Source organism: Alexandromys fortis, unplaced genomic scaffold (assembly GCF_014885135.2).
Source record: "Alexandromys fortis isolate MF-2015 unplaced genomic scaffold, M_Fortis_MF-2015_v1.1 scaffold_43, whole genome shotgun sequence".
NCBI lineage: Eukaryota > Metazoa > Chordata > Mammalia > Rodentia > Cricetidae > Alexandromys > Alexandromys fortis.
This window is the reverse complement of record NW_026067928.1, coordinates 1,661,869-1,686,566: the sequence shown is the minus strand read 5'-3', so window position 1 is coordinate 1,686,566 and position 24,698 is coordinate 1,661,869. Positions and strand designations below refer to the sequence as shown.

The 24,698-nt window shown below is 33.7% G+C and overlaps 1 protein-coding gene across 2 annotated transcripts in view; it reads left to right on the top strand.

Moving 5' to 3' along the window:
• The window catches only part of Dach1 (dachshund family transcription factor 1), a 358,503-nt gene that overhangs the window by 320,783 nt on the left and 13,022 nt on the right, over nt 1–24,698 (top strand). For both annotated transcript variants that reach the window (XM_050144656.1, XM_050144657.1), the window contains 2 exons: nt 1,279–1,422; nt 1,867–1,935. In XM_050144656.1, the coding sequence (XP_050000613.1) occupies nt 1,279–1,422; nt 1,867–1,935 (213 nt within the window). The remainder of the gene's footprint in view (nt 1–1,278; nt 1,423–1,866; nt 1,936–24,698) is intronic.

Below are 24,698 nucleotides of genomic sequence, written 5' to 3'. Positions count from 1 at the left end.
GTTGTCAATTATTTCACATATAAGAACATAGTGATTGCCCATTGGGGGTAAAATAATTTGAGGTATATGATATAGAAACAATAAACTCAACAGGTTAGTGGACTGCCATCTAAGTGGGGCTAGTGATGATACATACGGGACATGTAGGGATTAGAAACTGGAATTAATCATTTGAAAGAATATTTTTCCTAAGTTTATATTCTGATGAAATATGAAATTAAGTAAAACCATTGTTTTTTATGGGTAGCGAGAAACTTAGAGTGGTTGCTTTTTATAAGTAAAAAAATTGAATTTTGGAATAAAGCTGTTGTCAAATATGTTTATTAATTATCCAGAAAGATAATTTCAAAAACTTACATTTGCCACCACACTACTTACTGCTTTTCATTTTGTTCATGCGTAGACAGAGTAAAAACAGTTTAAGTCTATGAATGTACGTTTTTATCATGTATATTGTTATTATTATTGATTAACATTGGGCAGCACTATTGAAATCTTCTAAAAGGAGAAAATATACCTCACCCAAGTTCTATCTCATGATTTATCTTTTATACAAAACATTGTTATCAGTAGCATGTTATAACTTCAAGTGAGGTTTTATATTCACTGTAATTCCAGCAAAATGAAACCAACATGAATTCTTAAAATATCTTATAGTGTTACACATTTGTTAGAAAGGAATCATTCTCATAAAAAAATATAATATTATTATTAAAAGAAATTACTGCTTCTGTATATACATAACAAGTATGTTGTCCCTCATCTATAAGTAATAGTCCATGTTTTCTAAAATCTGAAGGAATAATTATGAAAAATCTAATTGGTATTATTTTTTTTCTCACAGCATTTGTGGGGGCGCTACCTCTTGAGTCCAGGAGAGATACATACAAAAGCATACACTATTCAGTGTACTCTGAAATGATCTGATTCAAGGGCAGAGACTAAGCCACAAACTTCACTTAGCCAAGCTTCCTTTATGAATGAACACAAATATTTACTAAAGTTGGAACCCCATTAAATATCTCTCCACTGGACAATTAAAGTCATTCCTGGAATCATTTAAAGCTAGAATAAAGTGTTGACTTTTATTAACGTTTTCTTGGATATTATTTTAGGTGAAGTTGGGATTGGAGGGTTTCCTACTTGTAGCAGACTACCAGACTTTCTACTTAGACTCTGTTTATTAAGGAGATATCAGTACAATAAGGATTATCTGCTGTTTGTAAATCAGCAGCATTAGAAATGGTCTGAAAATTAATCTTCAGATCTCTTTTCTAGCCATAGTCCAAAAGAGGCTAAAGAAGGAAAAGAAAGCAAAGAGAAAACTGCAGGAAGCTCTGGAATTTGAGACCAAACGCCGTGAGCAAGCAGAGCAGACACTGAAACAAGCAGCTTCCGCAGACAGTCTCAGGGTCTTAAATGGTAAGAACATGCATGTTGTTTTTCCCCATAAGCAGCTTTGATTTGTAATAGCAGAGGGACAATGTGGACATGTGCTTGTGGGTGTGTATGCATCTAGGTCTCATGAATCATTTAGCAAATGCTTTATTTCATAGGTCCTCCAACCATTTTGTAATTTATTCTCAGTATCTGGGACCAGACGTTGCTTTTCTACTTACCAAAATCCATTTCTACAGAAAAATGATAAAAGGTTAATCTAAGAACGCCTACTCCAACCTGTCATATGGACAATATTATACCACATATCTAATCATGCCTTCTGAAAATTCTGATGGTTACAGTTATGTCAAACCTTCAAAAGATGACAAAGATTTACGGGATTTTAATTCTGCAGGTAGCTCTTGTTTCTCAAGACAACAGGAATCAAATGAAATATATGTCATTCTTGTGTCTCTCTGTTTTTAGACTCCCTGACCCCAGAGATAGAAGCTGACCGCAGCGGCGGAAGAACAGATGCTGAAAGGACAATACAAGGTAGGAATTCGCAGAGGGCTATAAATCTAGATCTTGCTATATGAGTTTTTCCTCAGCTTTAGGCTGCTATTCAAGCATGTAGCCTACCATCTGGGCCACATCAAAACAAGTTCAAACAAGGTCAAGTTCATCTTGCTTGTTTATGTGAGTGAATTCATTTTGTGCTGATAGATTTTCTTTAAATTAACAGGTCATTTTCTGTTTATATAATGCAATTAAAAAGGAATAATTAATTTTAAACAATGTATGATTTAATCTTGGACACAGTAAATGCTTTATTGAACACTTGAAGCACAGTCTAATTCTGTCAGGGCTTTTAATTTCTACTCTACATAAAGTCATATATTATACAAATAGTTTTTAAATTTAAACATGTCTATTCATTTTTGTGACAGTTACTGGAGGATACATACAAAATAGTCTATCTCAAGGTTAAGAGTAAGATTATTTAGGTCCTATGTGGATACCCACATGTTATATATACTATAATATATTATTTGGTAATGAAGATCTGCTGAGCAAGAGTATATTGAATACTAAAGAGGTTGTATTAAAGTGTCAGAAAAGCTAGATAGGTATACTGTGGAGCCCTTCGTCCTGAGCAAGAACAAAATCAGAAAGCAACAATTACTTCCAGACACCCACTCTATACAACAAATTTGCCAACAACATGAAGAACATTTGTTTTTGATCCAAGTGAAGATTAATGGCTATAATCTTCCCAAATGCTTTTATTTTACATTTCAAGCCCAATAATTTTTAAACCATCATTTAATCCTAATTGTTTTACTTACTCAGGCAGCTCCAAAAGTGTTAACCTTGGCTTAATGTAAAAGTAATATACTAGTTTTGTATCATATATGCAATAAATAACTATACAATATTTAAAGAAATATTCCTAGTGATGTAACAATGAGTTTTTAACTATTTATTTCTTCAGTTGTCATACTAATTAAATAGCAAGACTTATTCTTATTAGAAAACATTTTATTTTTAATAATGTAGAATAATAATAAAGGCAGAAGATTGAAAATTCATGTAATTTTAGATGCAAAATCTCATTTTTAAAAGAATTATAGATTTCAGTAGAGTTATGTCCATTTGGGCATTCATATAAAAAGAACATATATAGTAAAAATAAAAAGTTACCCTTCCAAAAAAGCCAATCTTCATTATCAGGAAGTGCAAAATATAGGCCCTATTCTTTTTACACCGGAGATTGTACATACACTAATTCAGATAATGTTAAAATCCTCGAAAAAAGCTTAAGACAGGCCAGATATGTGTACGTACACACACACACACACACACACACACACACACACACACAGAGAGAGAGAGAGAGAGAGAGAGAGAGAGAGAGAGAGAGAGAGAGAATCTTCCATTTAATCCAAACTGAATCTAAGCAAATATGATAAAGAACATACATCTCTATAAGTATTCATTGTTAATATTGAGAACTGATTAAACAGTTAGTTGAGGTGATACATTCCTGTGGTCCTTAGCACTTTGGAGAAGTGAGCAGAGGATTGCAAGTTGGACACCATCCTGGAATACTGAGTGAAATTCTGTCTCAAAAAATTTTAAATCATACCACAATATGCTTATTATATCTTGTGGAATATATCTGTCAATGTGCACTGAAAAAAGAATTTGGTAATTAATTAAACTATTGTATTTTTATTTTATATTTTAAAGTTCACATAAACTCAACTCTGTACTTTAATGTAATTAAATTCTTGCTGTAAAAGGCTGAATCTTGAACATTCCAAATTTGTGTTTATGTGATTTACTTATTCTGAAAGAAAAACATTTCATTGTCTTCCTTTTGTTACCAAGAATTATACCAACTGAATAGCATAGTAAACATAACCAAATTATTTCAAGATTTGAGAAGCAAAATGTTAGCAAAATAATTTAAAACTAATTTAAGTATTATAAGATTATTTTTTAAACAGAAAAATCATTCATTTATATTCCTTCCAATTGTTGTTTTCAAAATGCAGTTTTTACTCCAAAACATTTAGTAACATTCATAATTTTGCTTAATGATTTTTCCAAAATATTATTTTTAAAATATTCTCAGATGAAATTTTTATACTTATTAATTGCTTCTTTTTTTCTTTCTTTCTATCTCTCTTTTCCTTCCTCCTTTTTCTTCATATTTTCCTTCTTCTTCTTCTTCTTCTTCTTCTTCTTCTTCTTCTTCTTCTTCTTCTTCTTCTTCTTCTTCTTCTTCTTCTCCCTCTTCCTCATCATCCTCTTCTTCTTTCTCTTTCTTGACCAAGCTATCCTGGAACTCACAGAAATCTACCTTCCTCAGCCTTCTAAATGCTTGCATTAAAGGAAAGCACCACCATATCATCCCTGTTCTTTTTAAAGTACACATTTATGCATTTTAAATAATGCAAAAAAGTTCCCCCTAACTCCATTATGTAAAGTTTTTTTTTCTTTTTCTTTCTTTCTTCTTTTCTTTCTCTCTTTCTTCTCTCTTTCCTCTTTCTTTGCCTTTTGAACGTTTTTTATTTTGTTTTGTTTTTAATGTAAGACTCACTTAACATATTTGCCATGAACAGAGTTTCATTATCTATGACCTAGAGAAATCAAACAATGAAGTGAGTGATAGTAAAAATCTGTCTAAATGCTGAACAGATAAGGGGTGTAAAGTGTCCAAACTCATTCTCTTTTTGGGAACCAGTCTCCGTTGTGTTTTTTGAGAGTTTCTTCATGTATCAAAAATGAAAACTCCAACAAACAAACAATCACATAAACCTTCCTCACATTCTCACCAAAAGTCCCTGAACCCAGCTGTGGTAATAGGCACAGCTGTTTTCTTACTCCCAATCCAAACATAACAGAAATCACTCTCTATTCTGAAATAGAACCATCTTAATTGGAATACAAAAAAATGGCCTACAACTTTTACACTCATCGTGTATTTTTAACATTTTAGCCATAAATAATGCCACACTTGGCATTGGAGTTGCTCTCTTCGAAACTGGGTACTTAAATTCTGCTCATATGTCAGTTAATTGGCATCATATTAGCTCCTCAGTTGACTAGACAGTCTCTCACGGGCATTTTATATAACCAGTTCAAAAAAATACAATAGAAAACAAGAAAATGGGGAAGAACAACACATAATGGTTTAGGAAATATTCCCAATGAATAATATTCTTTAATCATTTACCTTTTCATGGCTAGTCAAATCAATCTGTTATAGTGCACAGGGAAAATTCTTCATTGCTGATATGGCAAATAATTAACTCAAAATTTACAAGTTTCATTGAGATTCTATGTGGGATAATGCTTTTGTACACTGTAAAGATTTGTTACTTGTATTATTTTAATTAAATGCTGATTGGCCAGTATGACCGTTCTATGAGAATTCTGGGAAGAGGAAAGGCATAGAGTCAGTCACCCAGCAGACACAGAGAAAGCAAGTTGAAAATGCTACACTGAGCATTGCTGCACCAGGCCCCATGGCTAAACAAAGACAATAATTATTGGTTAATTTAAGTTGTTAGAGTTAGTTAATAATAAGCCTGAGCTAAAAGGCTAAACGGTTTATAATTAATATAATCCTCTGTGTGTTTCTTTGGCACTAAATGGCTGCAGGACTGAGCAGGACAGAAACTTCCATCTACCATTCTAAATGCAGAATGAATATCCAAATCTTGTTTCAGTATCTGAATTGCATTCCAATTAGTCTTTCTGTGCTGTGCATTGTGACAGGCATCTCTATTGTAATTTCTGTTAGTTTGAAACACTTACTCTACTTTGCCCTTTTAATAAGGTCTTTTAACGTATAGAGAGAATTCATACAAACCTTCAGCAAGTAGTTTTTATTGGTCATTCAACAAATACACCACCAAACCTCATTCTTCTTTCACATTGAAGCACATGCACACTCTAAATGAGCATAGCTAGATAGCTAGATATTCACTTAAATCCTGTGCCTGCATTATTCTCTCTTCTTAGCTAACAACAATTTTAATGATTTCATATTATTTATTTTGAAAGCCGATAGCATCTCCTCAATTCACTTAGATAGGTTTTAGCTATATTAGATTATAATACATGATTTTTTGTATTTGTTGCCTCACAAGAAACTCAAATACAGTGCACAAAGCTGCCTCCCTGTAGTCCTTTCATCTATTCTAATCTATTTCTTAATAAACATGGAGGAAGAATTGAGGCTGGCATTCCTCTCTCCAGCATACCTTCATTCTCTGCTCAATGGTGTCGCCTACCATTCTATGTACCTAACAGTGAATTTTTTTTTTTTTTTGCTCTTTTCCTGGAAGTCACACTGTTGCCCAACTTTCACCAGTCCCAACCACATGGAACACTTTACACCCTCTGCTGTAGACTTAACCATCCTCACAGTCTAATTTAAAAGTTATTTTGTCCAAGAGTACTTCCCTCTTCCCTCTTCTCCTGCCCCTGAATTACCTATTGGCTGCTCAGATCCCGTTCCTCCTCTTCAAGCAGGGAGCTTTCTGTTTATCCTCAGGACCAAGCTGTGCATTGCCACCTGTGTCAGATTCCTTCAGCTGTGTCTAGAGGCAGAGCTTTTGCTATCTTGTTTTGTTCCTGACTGTGGCCCTGTTGTCTGGCAGAGTGTTGGTCCTGTATGTGGCTTGTTGCATATTTTCTGAAGGAACAAATCAGACACTGATAAAAAGCACCAGTGCTCAAGCTGGTGTATGTGAAGATCCTACAGGACTGGTTTTCAGCTGGAGAAGCTGATAGCAGGTGGGGGAATGACATGATTCTGAAAAAGAAAGTCATACTTGCTGGGCGGTGGTGGCACACACCTTTAATCCCAGCACTCGGGAGGCAGAGGCAGGCAGATCTCTGTGAGTTTGAGGCCAACCTGGTCTAGTTTCAGGACAGGCTCCAAAACTTTGTCTTGAAAAACCAAAGGGGGGGAGTGTTACTTTATATATTCTCCCAGGATATCAGAATTATTGTTTTTGTTTGATGGCTTAATGAGTAGTTTTGTCTTTGTATTCATTCTTTGTATTTTTAGCTCCAATTCAGACCATGTCAATATATACCTATATTAAATATTTTATTTTAAATTCATATTTTATTATCCTATAAGCATACTTATAAAATGTATCTTTTGTTTGTATAAGTTAACCTCAATTTATTATAGAGTTTGTTTTACTTAAAAATTATTAAATATTGAATAGTGTGTACTCTACAAATTCTACCATGTTGTAGAATCATGCATGTATTATTTTTTCACATGTATTATACATAAATTTTCCAAAAATGTCTCAAAACTTATACTTGTCTAATAACAGTTTTTTCTTTTTGTTTCTTAACTAATATCTTGTTGTTTTAAGGCAAAATAACCATTTTTGCCTTAAAATGTAGACATGAGCTGTGGTTCTTCTGACATCTTACTCTATCTGCAAGTTAAGCTTACAAAATCTTGACTTTATTTGAAAGTACATTTCTTTTATTTACATCCAATAGCCGTAATCAAAACTACTTGGCTTTTTATTCTCTTTTTGACTGATCTCAGATCATAGAAAACCAAATACTATTCCAATGAAAACACATAAAAGGCTTGCCTTCACATTCATAATCTTTTTTGTTCAATTTAAAAATATCTTCTTTCTGCCTTCTAGATATTTGAAGATGCATGCTGACTTTTTAAATTATTCATCTCTTCCACAAATACATTTTAACATTGATGTTATGCCAAGCACACTTTCTTGATGTGATTGCCTCAGTATTGGGAAAGGACATTGTGGTAGATAGAAAAAAACTCTTTGTTGTACAAAGGAGGAAACTGAGGCTTAATGAGGGCAGATGGCTTATTAAATGTTGCAGCAAGAGTTTGTTGAAGTTAGACCTGTAATGTGTTACAGTTGTTTGGTGCATCACTGCCTTTTCTTTTTGAGTGCATTTACTTTGCAGTTGTTAGATGATATCCTCTTTTCTCCTTTAAAACAGAGCATTTCTATTTGACTGATAGTTTACAGCTACAAATTATCAGGATGAAAGCAGTAAAGAGATATGTGTGTATGTTTATGTGCTGTGTGTGTGCGTGTGTGCATGTGTGCAAGTGTGTGTGCTTTTGTGTGAGTGTTTATTTTTGTGTATGTGTGTAGCTTGTGTATATGTCTGTGTATGTGCATATGTTTGTCTCTGGTGGGCTCTTAGTGTATGTGTGTGTATACGTTGTGTACATGTATGTGTACTTAGTCTCTGTGTGTATAATAGTGAGTGTGTATACTTTGTGTGTGTGTGTGTGTTTGTTCTATGATCCAGTTCTTACTGTGTCTTAGGCTATTGTATCTTGCAGCTCCTTTGCCTTTGCCTCCACTGTGTTGGGATCTAGGCCTCCTTCTCCATGTTCAGCTTGAACTTACATGCTTTATCTAGTTTTGTATTGTGTTAAATGTTCTAGCATGTAGAAAATATCCTAATAAAAGATCTTTCATTTAGACTTTAGGATATTACATATTTACTAAGAATCTATACATTAGTTATTACATTGAATTATAGAGTGATAGTCAGATTTTCTTTTGCTGAGTACATATTTTAGAAAAACAACTTAAGGTAGAAAGTATTCCTTCTGGCTCAAAGTTCCAGAGGTTTCAGGCTACCACAGTAGTGAGGGCAAAGCAGAACAGACTTGCTATGTGCATGGCACCTGAGAAACAAAGATGAAGGATGCCCCTTGGGCAAACTTTCTTTTTCCCTCTTGTTTTCAATCCACACACATCACCAACATTCAGTAGGACCAGCATGGACCGCATTCAGGGTTGATCCTTTCTTCAGTTCCTCCTTGCTGGAAACAGCTTCAAAGACACACCCTGAGGGGCACTTTATCAATCTTTCAGGCACTTTTCAATTTAATCAAGTCAACAACTAAGATTAGGCAATAGGATTGAGAATGAATGTTTATGGAGCTGTTTCTCCTGTCTTATATAGCATTCTAATTAAAAGGAAAAGGAAAAGGAAATATCAGAGAGGGCAATTAATTCCTTGATTGTCATTCTTCCAGTTAGTTGTATTGCTTGCACTGGAATAGAGATTTATAAGCCCAGGAAGTTTTTCTCTTCCACAAACGAAGCCTGAGCTTACATGTTACTGTTTTAGCATAACTACTTATAGCCATATCACTCATTTCAAGTACCCAGAACCTTGTGAGTAAATTAAATTTGTTACTAGTACAATCTGCAATTAATTACTACCAAAGAATGATTTACAATGCAAAGCATTAATTTCTTTCTTAGTATTTACTCTTTCATTGGATATTATGCATATATGTTGCTTATAGTAATTTTCACACACTGACAACACCTCATTCTTTAAAAAGTAGCAAATATAATTAAAAATATATATACTTACAATAAAAATCCATCTTAATCTCCAAAATTTAACATGTAGTGGATTTATAATAGACATATAACATCATTAATATATATAAATTCTACCTAGCATATTGTCCTGATTAATATTTTATCAAGTTGACATAAGCTACAGTCATCTCTGAAAAGTACTCTCAGTTGAGAAAATGCCTTCATAAGTCTGGCTGATTGCCAGCATTTTCTCAATTAATAACTGATGTGGGAGGATCCAGTTCATGGTGGGTGGAGCCAACACTGGACAGTTGGTCTGAGCTCTATAAGAAAGAGGGCTAAGTTACTGATAAAGGCAGCCAGTGAACCACATTCGTCCATGGTTTTGGCCACAATCCCTACATCCAAGTTCCTTCCTTGGCTTCCTTCAATACACTATGACCCAGTATGTGAAAACCAAATAAACCCTTTCCTCTCCAAGTTGCTCTCGATGATGGTGTTTTTGTGGAAATAAAATGGAAACCCTAATTAATACACAAGCCTTTGGATTCTTGTGGAATGTGTGTTTGAATAGTGTGTTTGAACAGAGGCTTTTAAAGGCAACCCCAGACTCAAGCTTCTACAGCGCTTAAGTGATGCCTCCTTAGACTCACAAGTGAAAAGGCCTTCATGAAAGTGTAAGCAACACTGGATTGTCATATACTTGCTTGCTGTAAACTTTCTTTCCTGTATATGAAAACAAACTCTGAGTTGCACGTGGGCATGAGGATTGCTTACATATCCCTTCAGAACCAACAGTTCAGAAGTTCTAGGATGTCTCCTAGATTTCAGTATCTGCTTTACTATTTTCATCTTTTATCAAACCTGTTGTGGGATTTTCCTCTGTATTCTTTGATTACCATTGATGAATAAAGAAACTGCTTTGGGTCTATAGCAGAACTATAAAGGAACAGAGCTAGGCAGGGAAAACTAAGTTGAATGCTAGGAGAAAGGAGACGGATTTAAAGAGAAACCATGGAGCCGCTGCTAAATGTGCTGAAACTTTGTTGATAGGCCACGATCTCATGGTGATGTACAGATCAATGGAGATGGGTTAAATTAATATGTAAGAAATAGCCAATAAGAAGCTAGAGCTAATGGGCCAAGCAGTGATTTAAATAATACAGTTTCTGTGTGATTATTTCGGTTCTGGGTGGCCAGGACAAACAAGTGGCCTCCTTACTACCCAAACCTCAATCTTAAAGAGTTAATATGCATTAAACATCCTCTAGGCATTAGTACTCACACAGATATAGTTTAGCAGTTAATATTAAATTTGATTCTTATGAAATAACATATTTACTATACATTTGTCAACTGGTAAACCCTAAAGTTGTTATTGCTCTAAAAAAGTAATTTTCATTTCCTTTTTTGGATAATTGGTCATCACTTAGTATACAGTTTTTAATTAGTCCGATAGTTAACTATTTGTGTATTGTTTACAAAAATAATTTAATTATGTATGCCAATTTTCCATATTAAAAATGTGACTAAAATAAAAGAGCAAGAATAGACATTATAAAACCAAAACAAAATAAGCAATAATAATAGCATAGGGTTTACATATAGCTCTATGCAGTCAGTGTTGAATAATGGTTCCTACTGTGTAGTGTCATTTGGAAATAACAGCCTAGAAAGTATGTCAACTCTTTTCTTTCATCCAAGAATTTAAGTATAAGAAAAATATTACTTGAACAAAACAAAAATAAGAAATTTAATTCTTTCAGTCTTTTACACTGATTTTGGCAATATTTCAACACAGCTAATCAATTTAAGATGGTATTGATTAAGTTGAATAAAATGTGATATCGATTGTAGGCAGTAACCAATAAGCAGCCTATGGTTCCATACTTATGAATCATTGCTAACTTTTCATTTAACTAGAAATCTTATGGATTAGCATTAATTTTGAGGGATACATGTCTATTCAAAATTTTGTAAAGTATTAAGTTAATGTTTACTTATAATTCCAGTATGTGCATTGTTATTTCTGTAAAAAGTATTAAAAATAATTTTTGTTACTATCATTAAATTCTAAATGCTGAAACTCTCTTATAGAATGTTGGGAAAAACTTAAAAACTTGCTCTACTTCAACCAGTTTTTCTGAAAAATAATCTTAGTAAGCACTAACTGCCAAAGCACTAAAATACTGATATAGCATATTCATTATTATTATGTAAAACTGTTTCCTTGTATTTGATGTCATATAGCAAATTTGTAATGCATATGATATCACTTTTCTTGAAAAAATGCCATAAAGAAGGATTGGATGTGAATTTCAGTCCTACAGAAATTATTTATGTCATATATCTGGGATTTCAAAGTTAACTCGATTTGCAAGTTTAGAGAAGTAAATAAATACTGTGAGAGAAAATTTCTATCAGTATCGAAGTACCATTCTTAATACAGAACTAATACCTTTTAAAAAACTGAAGCCACTTAGTTTGTTTGTAAATGCATTTACGATAGTGTTTTAGGAATGTCTGAAAACTGAAATAAAAGAAGGCAATAAGTGGAAATTGGGAATGGTATTAACAGTGAACCTTAAAGATCAATGATGAATCTGCTTTGATTTAGTGTCATAATTACTGATGTGGAAAAGTGATTAACCAAAATATATCAATAAAATTCACAACTGATTATAATTTACAAAGCATAACATGGATCTGTTTTGATGGCATTGAATAAAGGAGGACATTCAGGAATTTAAGATGGAGTGAAATAAAGTCACCTTTGTAAGAAAGTTTATTAGCTGCTTTTAGCAAATACTAAGAAAGTCAACACTAAATCATAACATAGGCATCTATTGTAACATTCACAGCATCTTAGCGTCAACGACAAGCTGGGAGTGAGAAATGTGTCAGAGAAGAGTATTTAAATAAGACTCTGATATTGTAATCATAAATACATAATTCTAAGTGCTGACACTAAGCACATGAAGTAACGAGAAATTTTTATTAAGGCCAATATATTCATTCCTTTAACTTTGTTAGAATGTTATCTTCATTTTTAGGAGAAACTTACTTAAAAGTCTGTGTTTAGAATTTTGAACTACTGTTATCAAGGGAGGAAATCAATGAGTCTTATAACCAATGTTTTTCTTATCAAAGATCATACTGTAAAAGATGCATATAAGTTATATTCTTGAATTTACAGGATGCACTATGAATCTCTAGCTTCAGAGCCTTCCTTCCCGTTACAATAGTCTGAACATCTAAGGAAACTTTAAGAGACAGGATAACTTCTTTAAAATAAAACATAAATATATGTTTTAAAATTGTTTATTATACTTGCGTGTCATTTGTGTGATCTCTATTTTAGTTACAAACAAGGAATTCTTGTCTTTGTTTGTTTAAATATGGAATAAGTATGAACAGATTTTAAAAATTGATACACAAACAAATGCTCATGGAAAATACATTGTCAACTTGGATAGCCTATGATATTTAGACATTCATGACATTTAACACCCTTTGACAAAACACTCACTCAGAAAAAAATTAAAACATCATCATTTAGATCATAAATATAAAAAGCTTATGGTGCGTTATTCCACCTCCCATGGTTAGGGACAGAATGCAGACATGCCACAATAATGTTTTTTTTATTTCTACTGTTCGAACCATATTAATGAGAACATCATTTTGGAGAACTAATTATTTCTATTTGTCTTGTGTCACACTTTCTAATTCCCCTATATTAGCACAGCCAAAGCAAATTAATTGCTTTTCCAACAGTTGAACATTGGCCAAGAATGAGCTCACATTCCCTTCCAGTTTCCCTGTTTGTGGGAGTGCATTGTGTCAAGAATTTCTCTTGATACTAAACATAGTCTCAAGAATACCTTTACAGACTTCTGCGTGCTCACTTGATGGAATTTATAAGTTTAAGTGACCCGCCAGGAAAGATAAAGTTCTTAGCTGAAAGATTATACATCAAAACAGTTAAAGTGAAATTAAAATTAAATGAATGAATCTCACTGAAGCAAAAAAAGCAGTAATTAATGGTTCCCTTAATTGTCTTCATAAAATATTTGCATGGGTCTAATTTGCATAATTTGCATGTATTAATTAATCTTTCAAAGGAATTTTGTGCTGAGAGAAGCCAAAAAATCTCTTTGTTTTATTTAAGATCTAATGAAATATTTATCTTCTTTAATGAACTTCTCATCTTCATTAAAATAAAAATTGCACAAGTTTGTATGTTTTAAATGTTTTTATAATTGAAGTATTCAAAAAATCTCTTTAGACTTACAACAGCTGAAAAACAAACACATCATTTAGCATTCAGTATCATTTCAACAGCACTTACACTTTAAAAAAAGAAAGTTCAATCTCACTTTCTAAAAGGTGGCAAAGCATTTGGTAAATGAAAATTGCTCTTTAGTTTGAAGAACTAAGACTCATACATTCTGAACAGTTCTTACAATGGCAATGTTCTTTTTATGGCTGAGATACCAAACAATGAAGGTAAAGATAAGCAAAATTAGTATGTTCAATTGTTTAGGAAAAGGTTTACTGGATGACAATATTTTAGCTAGTTCAAAGGAGTAAGTCCATTAAAATTTACTTTCATATTGGTAATGATTGCTAGATCAACAGTATTTCCTGATCGAAGCTTTCTAGCTTCACGTTTATTCTACATCTGTCTATTGAATACTTGCAGCAGGGGGGTTTTCTCGCACAAACTGAGGGATCGTAGTGAAAACCAAGAGACGTGCCTTGGAAGAGCTGGAATCCACAATACCTATCTAGTGCCAAATCATATATATTCACGGGAGCTGAGAAAAATGTGAGGAGAGAGCTTGAAAGTAAAAACACATAAGGCTGGAGGATTGACGAGCTGTCCATGGCATTCATTCTTTACGATGTAGGCACCTTTTAGGCTGCCATAAAGAGGTTCATTACTAGTGCAGCTGAAGGTTTGTGGAATGTTTTTTTTTTTATTTTTCCCTCTTTTTTCTTTTATCTCTGTGGCAAACCCCTTTAATATATGGGGAAACTGAGGCACATGGATATACATCACTTGAGCTTAATACCTAATTGAAGATCTGAGTCCCCTTTGCTTTCATATGCCTTGTTTTCTATATGACAGACATCTTTTTATTTCATCACCATTTACGAAGTGGTTCTGAGTGCCTAAATGTAGCCCAGATAATAATGGTGGCATAAATTTAAAAAGATTAACATTCATAATGCAAATCTATAATTCTGTCCCTGTAAAGTTTAGTAACATGATAAAAATCAATTAGGTTGACTTTGGAACTGCTGTGAAACTCATCTTTGCTGAAAAGGCATTTTCTGCTTTCTAAAGAAAAAAAAAACAAAGTTTAGTTTTCTTTATAATAAAGATCCAATCATTTATAGGGGGATTAATAAATCTGTGATAAGATAAATTCCAATAGAGAATTTGTTTGACATGAACATAGTTTACTAAACTGAATGTAAAATGATTAAAATTAACATAATGTTCTTTAAGTGTCATCAAATCAGTACTGAACTAAATAAACTAAGAGGATGCTCTAGTGGCATTCAAGTTGTGATTTTGGGATTTTACTTTAACTGCTAAAAACTTACTCTCCTGATATTCTGCCACCACCAGAATGTCAAAACATCAATTTGTTTCTTTGATGTAAGCCCACATGTGATGTGTCCATGGTCTGTGTGCACACATACACACAGACTCTGTATCTGGAGCTCCCGGATTCACATTCCCATGTTTCTATTCCTTCTTGTTTTAACACTGAGTGTGTAAACAAATAACTTTAGTTCTTCAGATTCTCAATCGCTACATCTCAGAAGACAGGTATAGCCACCTTCTGAACCTTCTCCTCTCCTGACATAAATTAACATAGACATAAAATAACAGAGAGTTTAGGAAAATGACTGGTAAAAGCCATTGTTGGCTGTTTTTACAACTAGACACAATTTTCATATAATAGTATCTCCAAACATATCCATTCTTGGAAAACTCTGCACATATCCTGGGCAAGATAATACTTAAGAAATTAGTTAATGAAAGCATTTCTCTGTACAGATCATACAGACTCTTCTTTATAGCACTCTGTAAACTGGCAGATGGAAGTAACACACAACAGACTCCACAGGGCACTTGAAACTTTCACAACAGGGTGTGGATTTCACTATTTAGGTCAATTTTAAAAATACTTCTAAAAAAGATTAATTTAAAGCTAAAAATGATATGTGAATATTTATAAATTAAATAACAGATAAACTACACTTTTATTCAAATTTAAGATAGGAATATTAGAGCCTCCCAATTTTTTAATTATATTTTGGCAAATCTCTGTTAATATGATTTGTATTATCATACAGTGTGGAGTAACTACACACTCTTCTAATTCATATATAATCACACTCCTGAGATAGTAAATCTCCAAACAGAGTTCCACTTAAGCTTACTAATTATACCTATAAAACGATGAATGATGGCTACAAATTATTGGATGTGACTCTCATTCTTTATTTATTTCTCCCTAGGAGAAAGAGCGCTAGATTGGGGACTTCAGACCATAAATCATCCCCATATGTATTCAGGTGTACTGTGTTTAACTTTGAGTCCATGCTATGGCTTTACATTTAATTCTGAAGCTCATGAAGTCATGGCAGTAGAATTAAGAAGTAGATGTTTGCTCATCATGATAAAATATTAGCTTGTATTAATAATTATAATGACTTTATTTTTTAATGGCTTGGGGTGCTTAATATACTTCTAATCTTATCTGAATGTGAGTTATAATAGTCATGACTTGTTTTACTATGTATCTCCACCAAAGTGCTATAAACTTGTACAATATAGGCTTTATCCATCATCACTGGAAATAAAAGTGAATTCTACAGGTGAGTGAAAATTAGATATAATCAACATGAAAGGTCCTCACCTACTTCTTCTGAAGTCACAGAGGAGAGTACACCACTGACTTTTGCTACCTGGGTGGTACTGTCAGTCCAAAAGTACCCTGTATTTTCTAAATGGACTCAGAAATACAAATTCTTTTACAGAGTTACACTGTGATATGCTACACAAGCTGTGATTTTCTTTATTCTCTGGTAATAGTAAGACAACTACAACCAAGGAGTCAAATACAGAGTTATCTTGCGTGGCATAAAAACAAATTTTTAAAAATCTCATCATTTGACTTACAAGTAGGGTAAAGCTGGCAAACACTTTTTGATTGAATTCAATATTTCTGTTTCTTATTAGCTCCGATTTCAGGCATACTTGAGATGGTAGTTTGAAGCCCACTCCCTTACATCATCCTTTATGTGTAAATAATTGAAATTATGCCTGTTACATGAGACATTTTACAAATGTGACTATTTCAAAGAATAAGAAATGTCTATGTGGTCAGCTCTAAGGTTCAGTAGGTAAAGACATGTTTTACCAAGCCTAAGGACCTGTGTTGGATCCCCAAGGTCCATATGGTAGGAGGAGAAAACTCTGATTTCCGCCTGGTTGTCCTTCTTTAGGGACATGTCTGTAGACAACATGCATACACACACACAAACACACGCTCACACACACAAATAACTGCTTCTTTGTTTCCTGGCTGCCCAGATCCAAATCATCACACAGAAACTATATCAATTGCTGCTTGGTTGCTATCTCAGGCATGTTTCTACCTAGCTCTTACATCTTAAATTAACCCATTTCTATTAATCTCCGTATGGTCACAGAGTTGTGACCTACTGGGAAGATTCTAGCGTCTTTCTTCTTCTACAGCTACATGGCGTCTCTAACTCTGCCTACTCTTTCTTTATAGCTCTGTTCATATTTCTAACCTGGCTTTACTCTTCTAAGTCATTGGCCAAAAAAAAAAAAAAAAAAAAAAAAAAAAAAAAAAAAAAAAAAAAAAAAAAAACCTTTATTTATCAACCAATAAAAGCAGCCCATATACAGAAGGACATCACACATCCATAGGATTTTTAAAGAATTTACTACTTTTGTACTACACTTGGAAGACGTACATTACCCAAAGAATTCAAGATGAGTTATCAATGTGTCTTACAAGTGAAAATATGTGTCAAAGTCTCAGTGACTGTAAAAATCGTAAATGTGACAGGTAAAATAAAAAAAAATTCAGCTCATTGGGTGGATATCATATTCTCTGAAATGAATCTGTCTTCACATGTAAGGATTAGTTAGAATGTCACCGATTCATGTGACATTTGTACAAACTCTCCAGGGATTTCTCATAGCATAGTCAAAATCTGACAATAATTAATTTTTGTCCATGTCAGGTATGTTATTTATATATTTTTATTATTGTCTTACACAAAAATTATGCTTCAGACAAAAATACCTATTGCTTCTTTATAGATAAAGTAATGTAACCAAAGATGGCACCTGGCCCGATTTAATTGAGTTGATTTCAAGTTGAATTAGAAAAACCCCATATTGTGGCTCTCAGCAACATACCCTTGTTTAGTCCAAGTCAAGATCATCTAACTGAACCTAGTAACTGATGGCCCTCTTTCCAGAGTCATGCAAATCCTTATGAAAGATGAGCTGTCATTACATGCTGTTAAACAACACTGGATTAAACAACTTTGCGAATAACATGAGAGTCTACAGTCTTTAAAACCTTAATTTCATATTTACTGAAAGTTACCAACTCACTACTTTATAAATTGTTCAAAAAGTGGAACTACCCAGAGAGAACTTTATGGAAACTGATGTTAGTGTGGTGATAAATCAACATTGAAAATGTTAAATTTTGTCTATTGCTTCTTCATTTAAACAACAGTATTACTAGACTTTAGTTCCTTGTTTCTGGCAATCCCACTGGCGTTCATTTCCCAAATAATTGTGTAAATATTTAGATTGGTAATTGCATACTTGAATCTGGAATGCAATTCTTGTTTATCTTGCTTTGAAAAGTATTCCAAAGTATAATTCTATTCATTTGTAAGAAATTTGATATGACAACTGAAAACCAGCAATCTTCACAGAAAGGCTGAAAACTTGACAAACCAGTAAATTTAAAAGCTATCTTTATAAAACAAAAGATATGCAAAAATCCATTTTATGTTAAATATTTATATCACAAAAAAGTCAAATTTGATTTTTTTCTTCTTATTATTAGGCAGTTGTTCTTTATCTTTAAAATGTATAGTTATTTTACATGACATATTTGGGGTTAAGTGTATGCAAAATTTCTATAATGTTACCAATGACTCTTTAGATGTCTAAATATTTTTTTTATTATTAAGCATGTTTATGATTTCGAACATAATGATTTACTACTTATAATAGTTTATGTATTAATGATTATCAATAATTATGTCAATGCATAAATGTATAAAACCATATTATTTCTAGTTTGTGCTTACTTTTTTTCTTTTTTAACATGTACTTTTTAAAAATGATAGCAGACGATAAATAAATACAAATTACAGGGTACAATTACTGAATAAAATCCCATCCAGGTAAAGACTAGAAAAGCATCACTTAGCCTGCCAATTTAATGCAAGTGGCTCAGATCAGGGCACCATTCTGATGTCACAGGTTTGACAGACAGCGCATTACCATCCCAACCCTCAGTTAGTGAGTTAATTAGTGCCACAGCATGGTCAGGAACACTGGTTACTGAATATTCTAAGACTCAGCATTGACATCAAGGGACATCTTTGTAATATGTTCGCTTTGCAAAATTCAGACAAGAATATGTGAGCAATCTTTGCATACCGTAAGGTGCTGTGCAGATATCATCAACTATTAGTATTATTCCTGTTTGGTGAGATTTCACCAGATGTTGAAGAAGAAAGGCTAGATTGTACAGCAGGCAAAGATGACTTACTGGTCATCTTTAAAAGAACAGATATGTAAATGGATATTTCCTGTCCTGACTGACCAGTACCAAGTAATCACTTAGAGGCTTACATTAATTACAAATGTTCAGATGTTACTTATTAATTACAAATGCACAGACTTGTTACTCATGACTCTCTTATTTCCTACAGTACCTCAAATACTGTAACATACATTCTATTTCCGTGAGTAGTGCTTTTGGTTTAATTAGCCCATGTTTTAATAGAACCTGGGACCACCAGTCAAGGGCTGGCACCACCCACAGTGGCCAGATCTTATGGAGGCATTTTCTCCATTGAAGTTTTCTCATCTTAGATGACTCTAACTTGTGTCAAGTCGATATGAAAAAAACTAGCTAGCACATGATTGAGTCTATGGGTGGTATTAGATGTTTCCTAAAATATTTATCAAAATTAAATACCAGTCCCCTTGGTTTTTCTTAAAACTGAAACAGTATATTAAATCTTAAGTAATATCAATGTTATATAGGAGAGTAAAGACAAGTAAATGAAAAATGTAATTGAATCAAAATGAAACAATGAGCAAACTGAGACTATGAGGATTCCTGCAATTGTCATGGCAGAGAAGAGAACCGCCAAGAGATAAGAATGAACACCGCATGCAGAAAGACTTCGTCTACATACATGAGTCTTTGGGAGTCTAATGCCAGGAAGTTCATTGTCAGCATATTTAAAACACAGTATAATTTGGAAAAAATATTTCAGTTTCCAGGCAACAATCAGGTGAATCACTCCAATTCCAGGTATACAATAAAACTTAACAGATAACTACATTGGAACTCCATTATTAAGTACTTGTGACCACGAGGGTGGCGTCTATAGCTAAAAGGCCTAGAGTCTAGTACGGTCTCTGACACAAAAGAGGTCAGCAGGTCATAAAGTACAGTGACATCTCCCCTAAGGACGGGTAATGGTCAGGGAGAGAAGAGTCTGGTATAATTATTTGGGGTAATTTGGGTAAGGTCTGTCTCTATTGCTAAAGAAGAGTGAGGTCTGTTTCCACAGATGGCACAAAGGTCACCAGGTCTTTAGCAAAATCTGCTGTCCACTTTCTGGATCTGAGGCAGATATTTGATTTTAATCAATCCCATTGAGGAGGAAACCCATGTGATTAACTTCCTGATTCTCTTAGTGTTTGTCTGTGAATACAAGGATCTCTGTGCATCCAACCATAATACATATTTGAAATTCAACTGATAGGTCATAACAGGACCTAGGCAATGATAATGAAAAGCAGTGATTGGTAGTTTGATCTTTGTAGCTTGGCAAAGAGATATAAGCTAGAATAGATAATGAGCTTGAGCTTGGTGGTGTTAAAATTATCTAACAATAACAAACAGATGGAGTTGTCAAGTAAGCATCTTGCAGTGGGAAGGAGCTGCGGTCTACAGCACAACTTTGCCATCACTAGGATCTTTTACATAGAAAGCAGATTCTTTCTGCAAATTCTTGATGATTTCAATCTATTCCCCAATCTACTATTCTGTCAAAGAAAAGTACATGAAGCAATGCAGCACTTTCAGTATTATTCAAATGCCTATGAACTAATACACTTGCAACATTTTTCGCCATCCTCATTTGTAACAAATGACCTAACAATTTTGAAAACATGACACAAACTATGTTCTCATGGCACTTTGGAAAGATGGAATGAATTTTGCTCATGAAAGTGAAGGTAATAAAGCCTGGGACCAGAAATTTTTCACTGTTAGCATATGTATATGAACATAGAATATTAGATGATAAGAATACATAGTCATATGTTAGATAATTCATATTTGACTTATTTATTTTACAAGAGTTGATTCGGCAGATTTGAGCTACGACAAACCGTCAATTCAACTCTTGCATTAAGAGACATGTATTTTTCATGATATCCTTTATATGGCAATATCTTGGATATCAGGCCTTTCAAGTAATCAAAGTGCATTGAATAAGAGTCATAAACAAAAGCAGCAATAATTTATTCTCATTGTAAGCTTTTCCATCTGACTCATAGATATTCTTTGTGATATCGAACAGGGTAATGCATTCTTATTTTGATGAAAGGAAAATAAAAATTATACTTATTCTTTAAACGTGGCAACTAAAAGAATCATTCTCTCACAACAGTGATCTGAATTACCAAAACAAATCGTACATGTTACCAAAAAGAAACAGTCCTATATTGTGTTTAGACTTCTTAATACACAAAGCAACCAGTAACAGACTCAACAAATGTCAGCCTCGAGCTATAACGCTTTGTAAGTTTTCAACTGAGCCCTAAACTCATCAGGAATGAAACAAAAACTAGACCTGTAAAACGTGCCTGATAAGTGGGGAAGCCTTCACAAAGACACAGCATCCTTGACAAGAAGATAGGAAATTAGGCAAATTTAAACATGAGTTTCATTTTAATATATTTATAACTACAAATACGTTGCTGAAATGGAGTAAGGTCTGTCTCATTATAGTAGAGGTTTGGTATTAAAGATTTTAAGGTAAAATGGTCATTTTTATTGAATATTGTAATGAAAATTTGTGTACAAGTGTAAATGGTCCCAAAAAGATTTAGAGAGAGTTTCTATGGCAAGATAGTGAAATTTTCGGTTACAGTTGTTTTGACATAAGGTGGATGAGTTCCTGAAGTTCTCATAACTCCTATGCTCTCACGCTCCTTCATTCACAATGTAATGATCAACTTGGTGACATAGGTTAATTTTATGCACACCACAATTACTAGTGATAGGAAAATGAGGCGATACCAACAGTAACAACAAACCCAAATTTTTAATTTTAATGGAAATAATAGGGCCACAATGTGACTCAGGGCAGAATTTCAGAGTGGGCATGAAATCAACATGTATCAGTATTTATCTTCTTACTAAATATATGTGCATCTATTATCAGATGCTTTAAATGTTTCCTTGTAAACGTCTGTGTTTATTTCTTAATACTACGAAGAATTTGGGCAACCTAGTGCAATTTAATATGTGCTGAAAACCAATTGGAGCTTCCTTAGATGAAACGTCTAAAGTGCTGTGGTATTTCCTGAATTTCTTCATTCCTAGAGCCACGGACAATCTCTAAGATGTAAAACTGTCCATTAGCAGTGCACATGTCTGTAAGAACACATTTGTACTTCTTTTCAGTGGTCTCTAATCTAGAAAGCATTTAGTGTCTTACATTTGTTATTATTTATGGCCAGTTTATTGAATTTCCGAGATTAATTTGCAAAACATGGAGTATGTTCCACTAGAAAACACACAGTATATAAACAATGGCAAAATGGTCAGACACCAGATATCACCAAGCTCAACATCAGTTAAATATCCAGACCGAGCTTATCCTTCTGTGTACAGTTAATAGTGTGTTTCTTTTTCAATTTAGTGGCCTTTAAATGGTTTTAATAGACATCTTTGCTGCCTTCTTTGTTGATTATTCATTGTTCACTAACCCTGAGAACATACATAAATTTAATTGATGTCAGCACGGTCTCCTGAGATAAGGTTAGGTTTTTAAGAAGCACGATGAATTAATAAAATTGCCAATGGCTACAAACCACTTAAAAACAAAAATGTTCTCTTGATATGGAGACTTGGTTTTGTTTTTCTTAGGAGTCATTTGCAATTGTACTCAGAAAATATAGAATAAAGCTTGCGGTAGAATGCTCTACAGCAGCGTGGGACATCTGGTAATCTGTTACAGAGCAAAGTGGTCTGATACACTCTGTACTGTCCTGAGACAGCATCAGTCTGGCAGTAATACTTTGAAATAATTTATTTACAAGAGGTGGTAAAGCATCACCACAAGATAATATTATCAGTCTTTACACAAAGCCCATTTTCATTCTTAACAGATCAAATAACCCTAAGGCAATGCAAGTAAAATTAATTCTACTCAATAAATAAAATGTGTGTATGTATGTTTGTATGAGTGTATGAGTGTGCACATGTATGCTTGTATGGTAAAAACAAATTTTTAGAAAGTAAAAAGATAAACATTTTTGTTTCAGGTAGTTTTATATTATCAACCCTTAGAACGTTTTATTTAGTTTTGCTTGTCATAATCAAGGAAATATTCTTTTGTGAGGCATGAAATTTGATCCTGAAATTTTCTAATGGGAATTATGGCATGAAGTTTGGGTTGGTGAATTTTTCTCCTTGAGTAAAGCTCTCAATGCTGTCCTCTGTTCTAGAACAAAATGAGTTGAGAAATACTGATAGCACTGTAACTCATAGGAATGCTTTTGTTTCTTGTAACACTAGCCATCATTTTTAGAACCCATAAGAGAAGGAGAATGCAACAATTGGGGATAATTCATCTAGATTTTTAATTGCAGTCTTTCTGAGGCTACAGGAAAGTAGGAGAGCATGCTATATACTCTTTAGCCTCTGCCAAGGATCCATGGCACAAATGTGGGCGCTACAGGTATGTCTCACAGCCACAGAGTTTTCGAAGCGTGAGCCTGTGTTCTTTGCTAACCATTAGCTAGATGTGTTATCATTCCATTTCCTCATGAGATTAATCTACAGGGAAGTTTGCTAGATGACAGCCTAACTTTATCAGCTTGAAGAAGGGGAAAAACCCAGCGACACGGTGGACATCAGAAACATGGAAGTCACCGTCTTCATAGAGCAAGTCTAGAAACTGACATCCGATTTTTCTATTCTAAATTTTTGTCATTTCAAACAAGTCATTAAGCACAAGGTACTCTTTAGGAAATGTGATCATCATAAGGGTGTTAAGGAGGTAGCAGGGGCAATGTTGTCTACTAGAGAGGATGACAATAACAAGGCTGTACAGAAAAAAAATATTGAAGTTATTGGATAGGAATAGAATTGGCAACATTTGATAGATTCAAAAACATATCTAACTGTGTGTGTGAGCCATATGTGCCTGTCAGTTACTAATGTTCTCAGCTGGTAAACTTTACCTCACAAGCTCTCCTCCCTACAGTTTGCATTCAATTCAAACACTCTATTGATTCTTGTGTACTTCCTTATTTATGGTATTTACACCACAGGGTTTTTAGTCTTTTTACTAGTAAACTATCTGTTAGAACTTCACATCTCTGAACTGATAAATTCTCAAGTTGATAACAGAGGGGATCACCTTACGTAATAATACATTTATAGTATGTGATTGTTCTCACCCACATACTGGTCAAACGACACTTGAGGGTTACATTCGGTAACACATGAAGAAATGGTGTTCCCCTCAGAAATGCCATTTTTCTCAAAATTGTATATAAGAGAAATCTTTCAGTAGAGGTTGCTTCTCCTCTTCAAACTTAGCACTAGATGCACATTTCAGTTTAGCTCTGTGTAAATATGTTAAGAAGCATTCTGAGGTTTGGGAACGCGTTCACTCACAATTACCTCCTTAAACAAATATAACCTTTTATGAAAATTACCAAATTAGACATGTATAGAAAATAGAAAATGCTAAACATTTCGAAACGATGATTTCTTTCTTTCTTCCAAACCGGAGAAAATAACAAGGCTCTGACAGGAGCTGCCCTTCTAATTACCACCTTTGGTGATGCCCCCTACCCAGAAATAA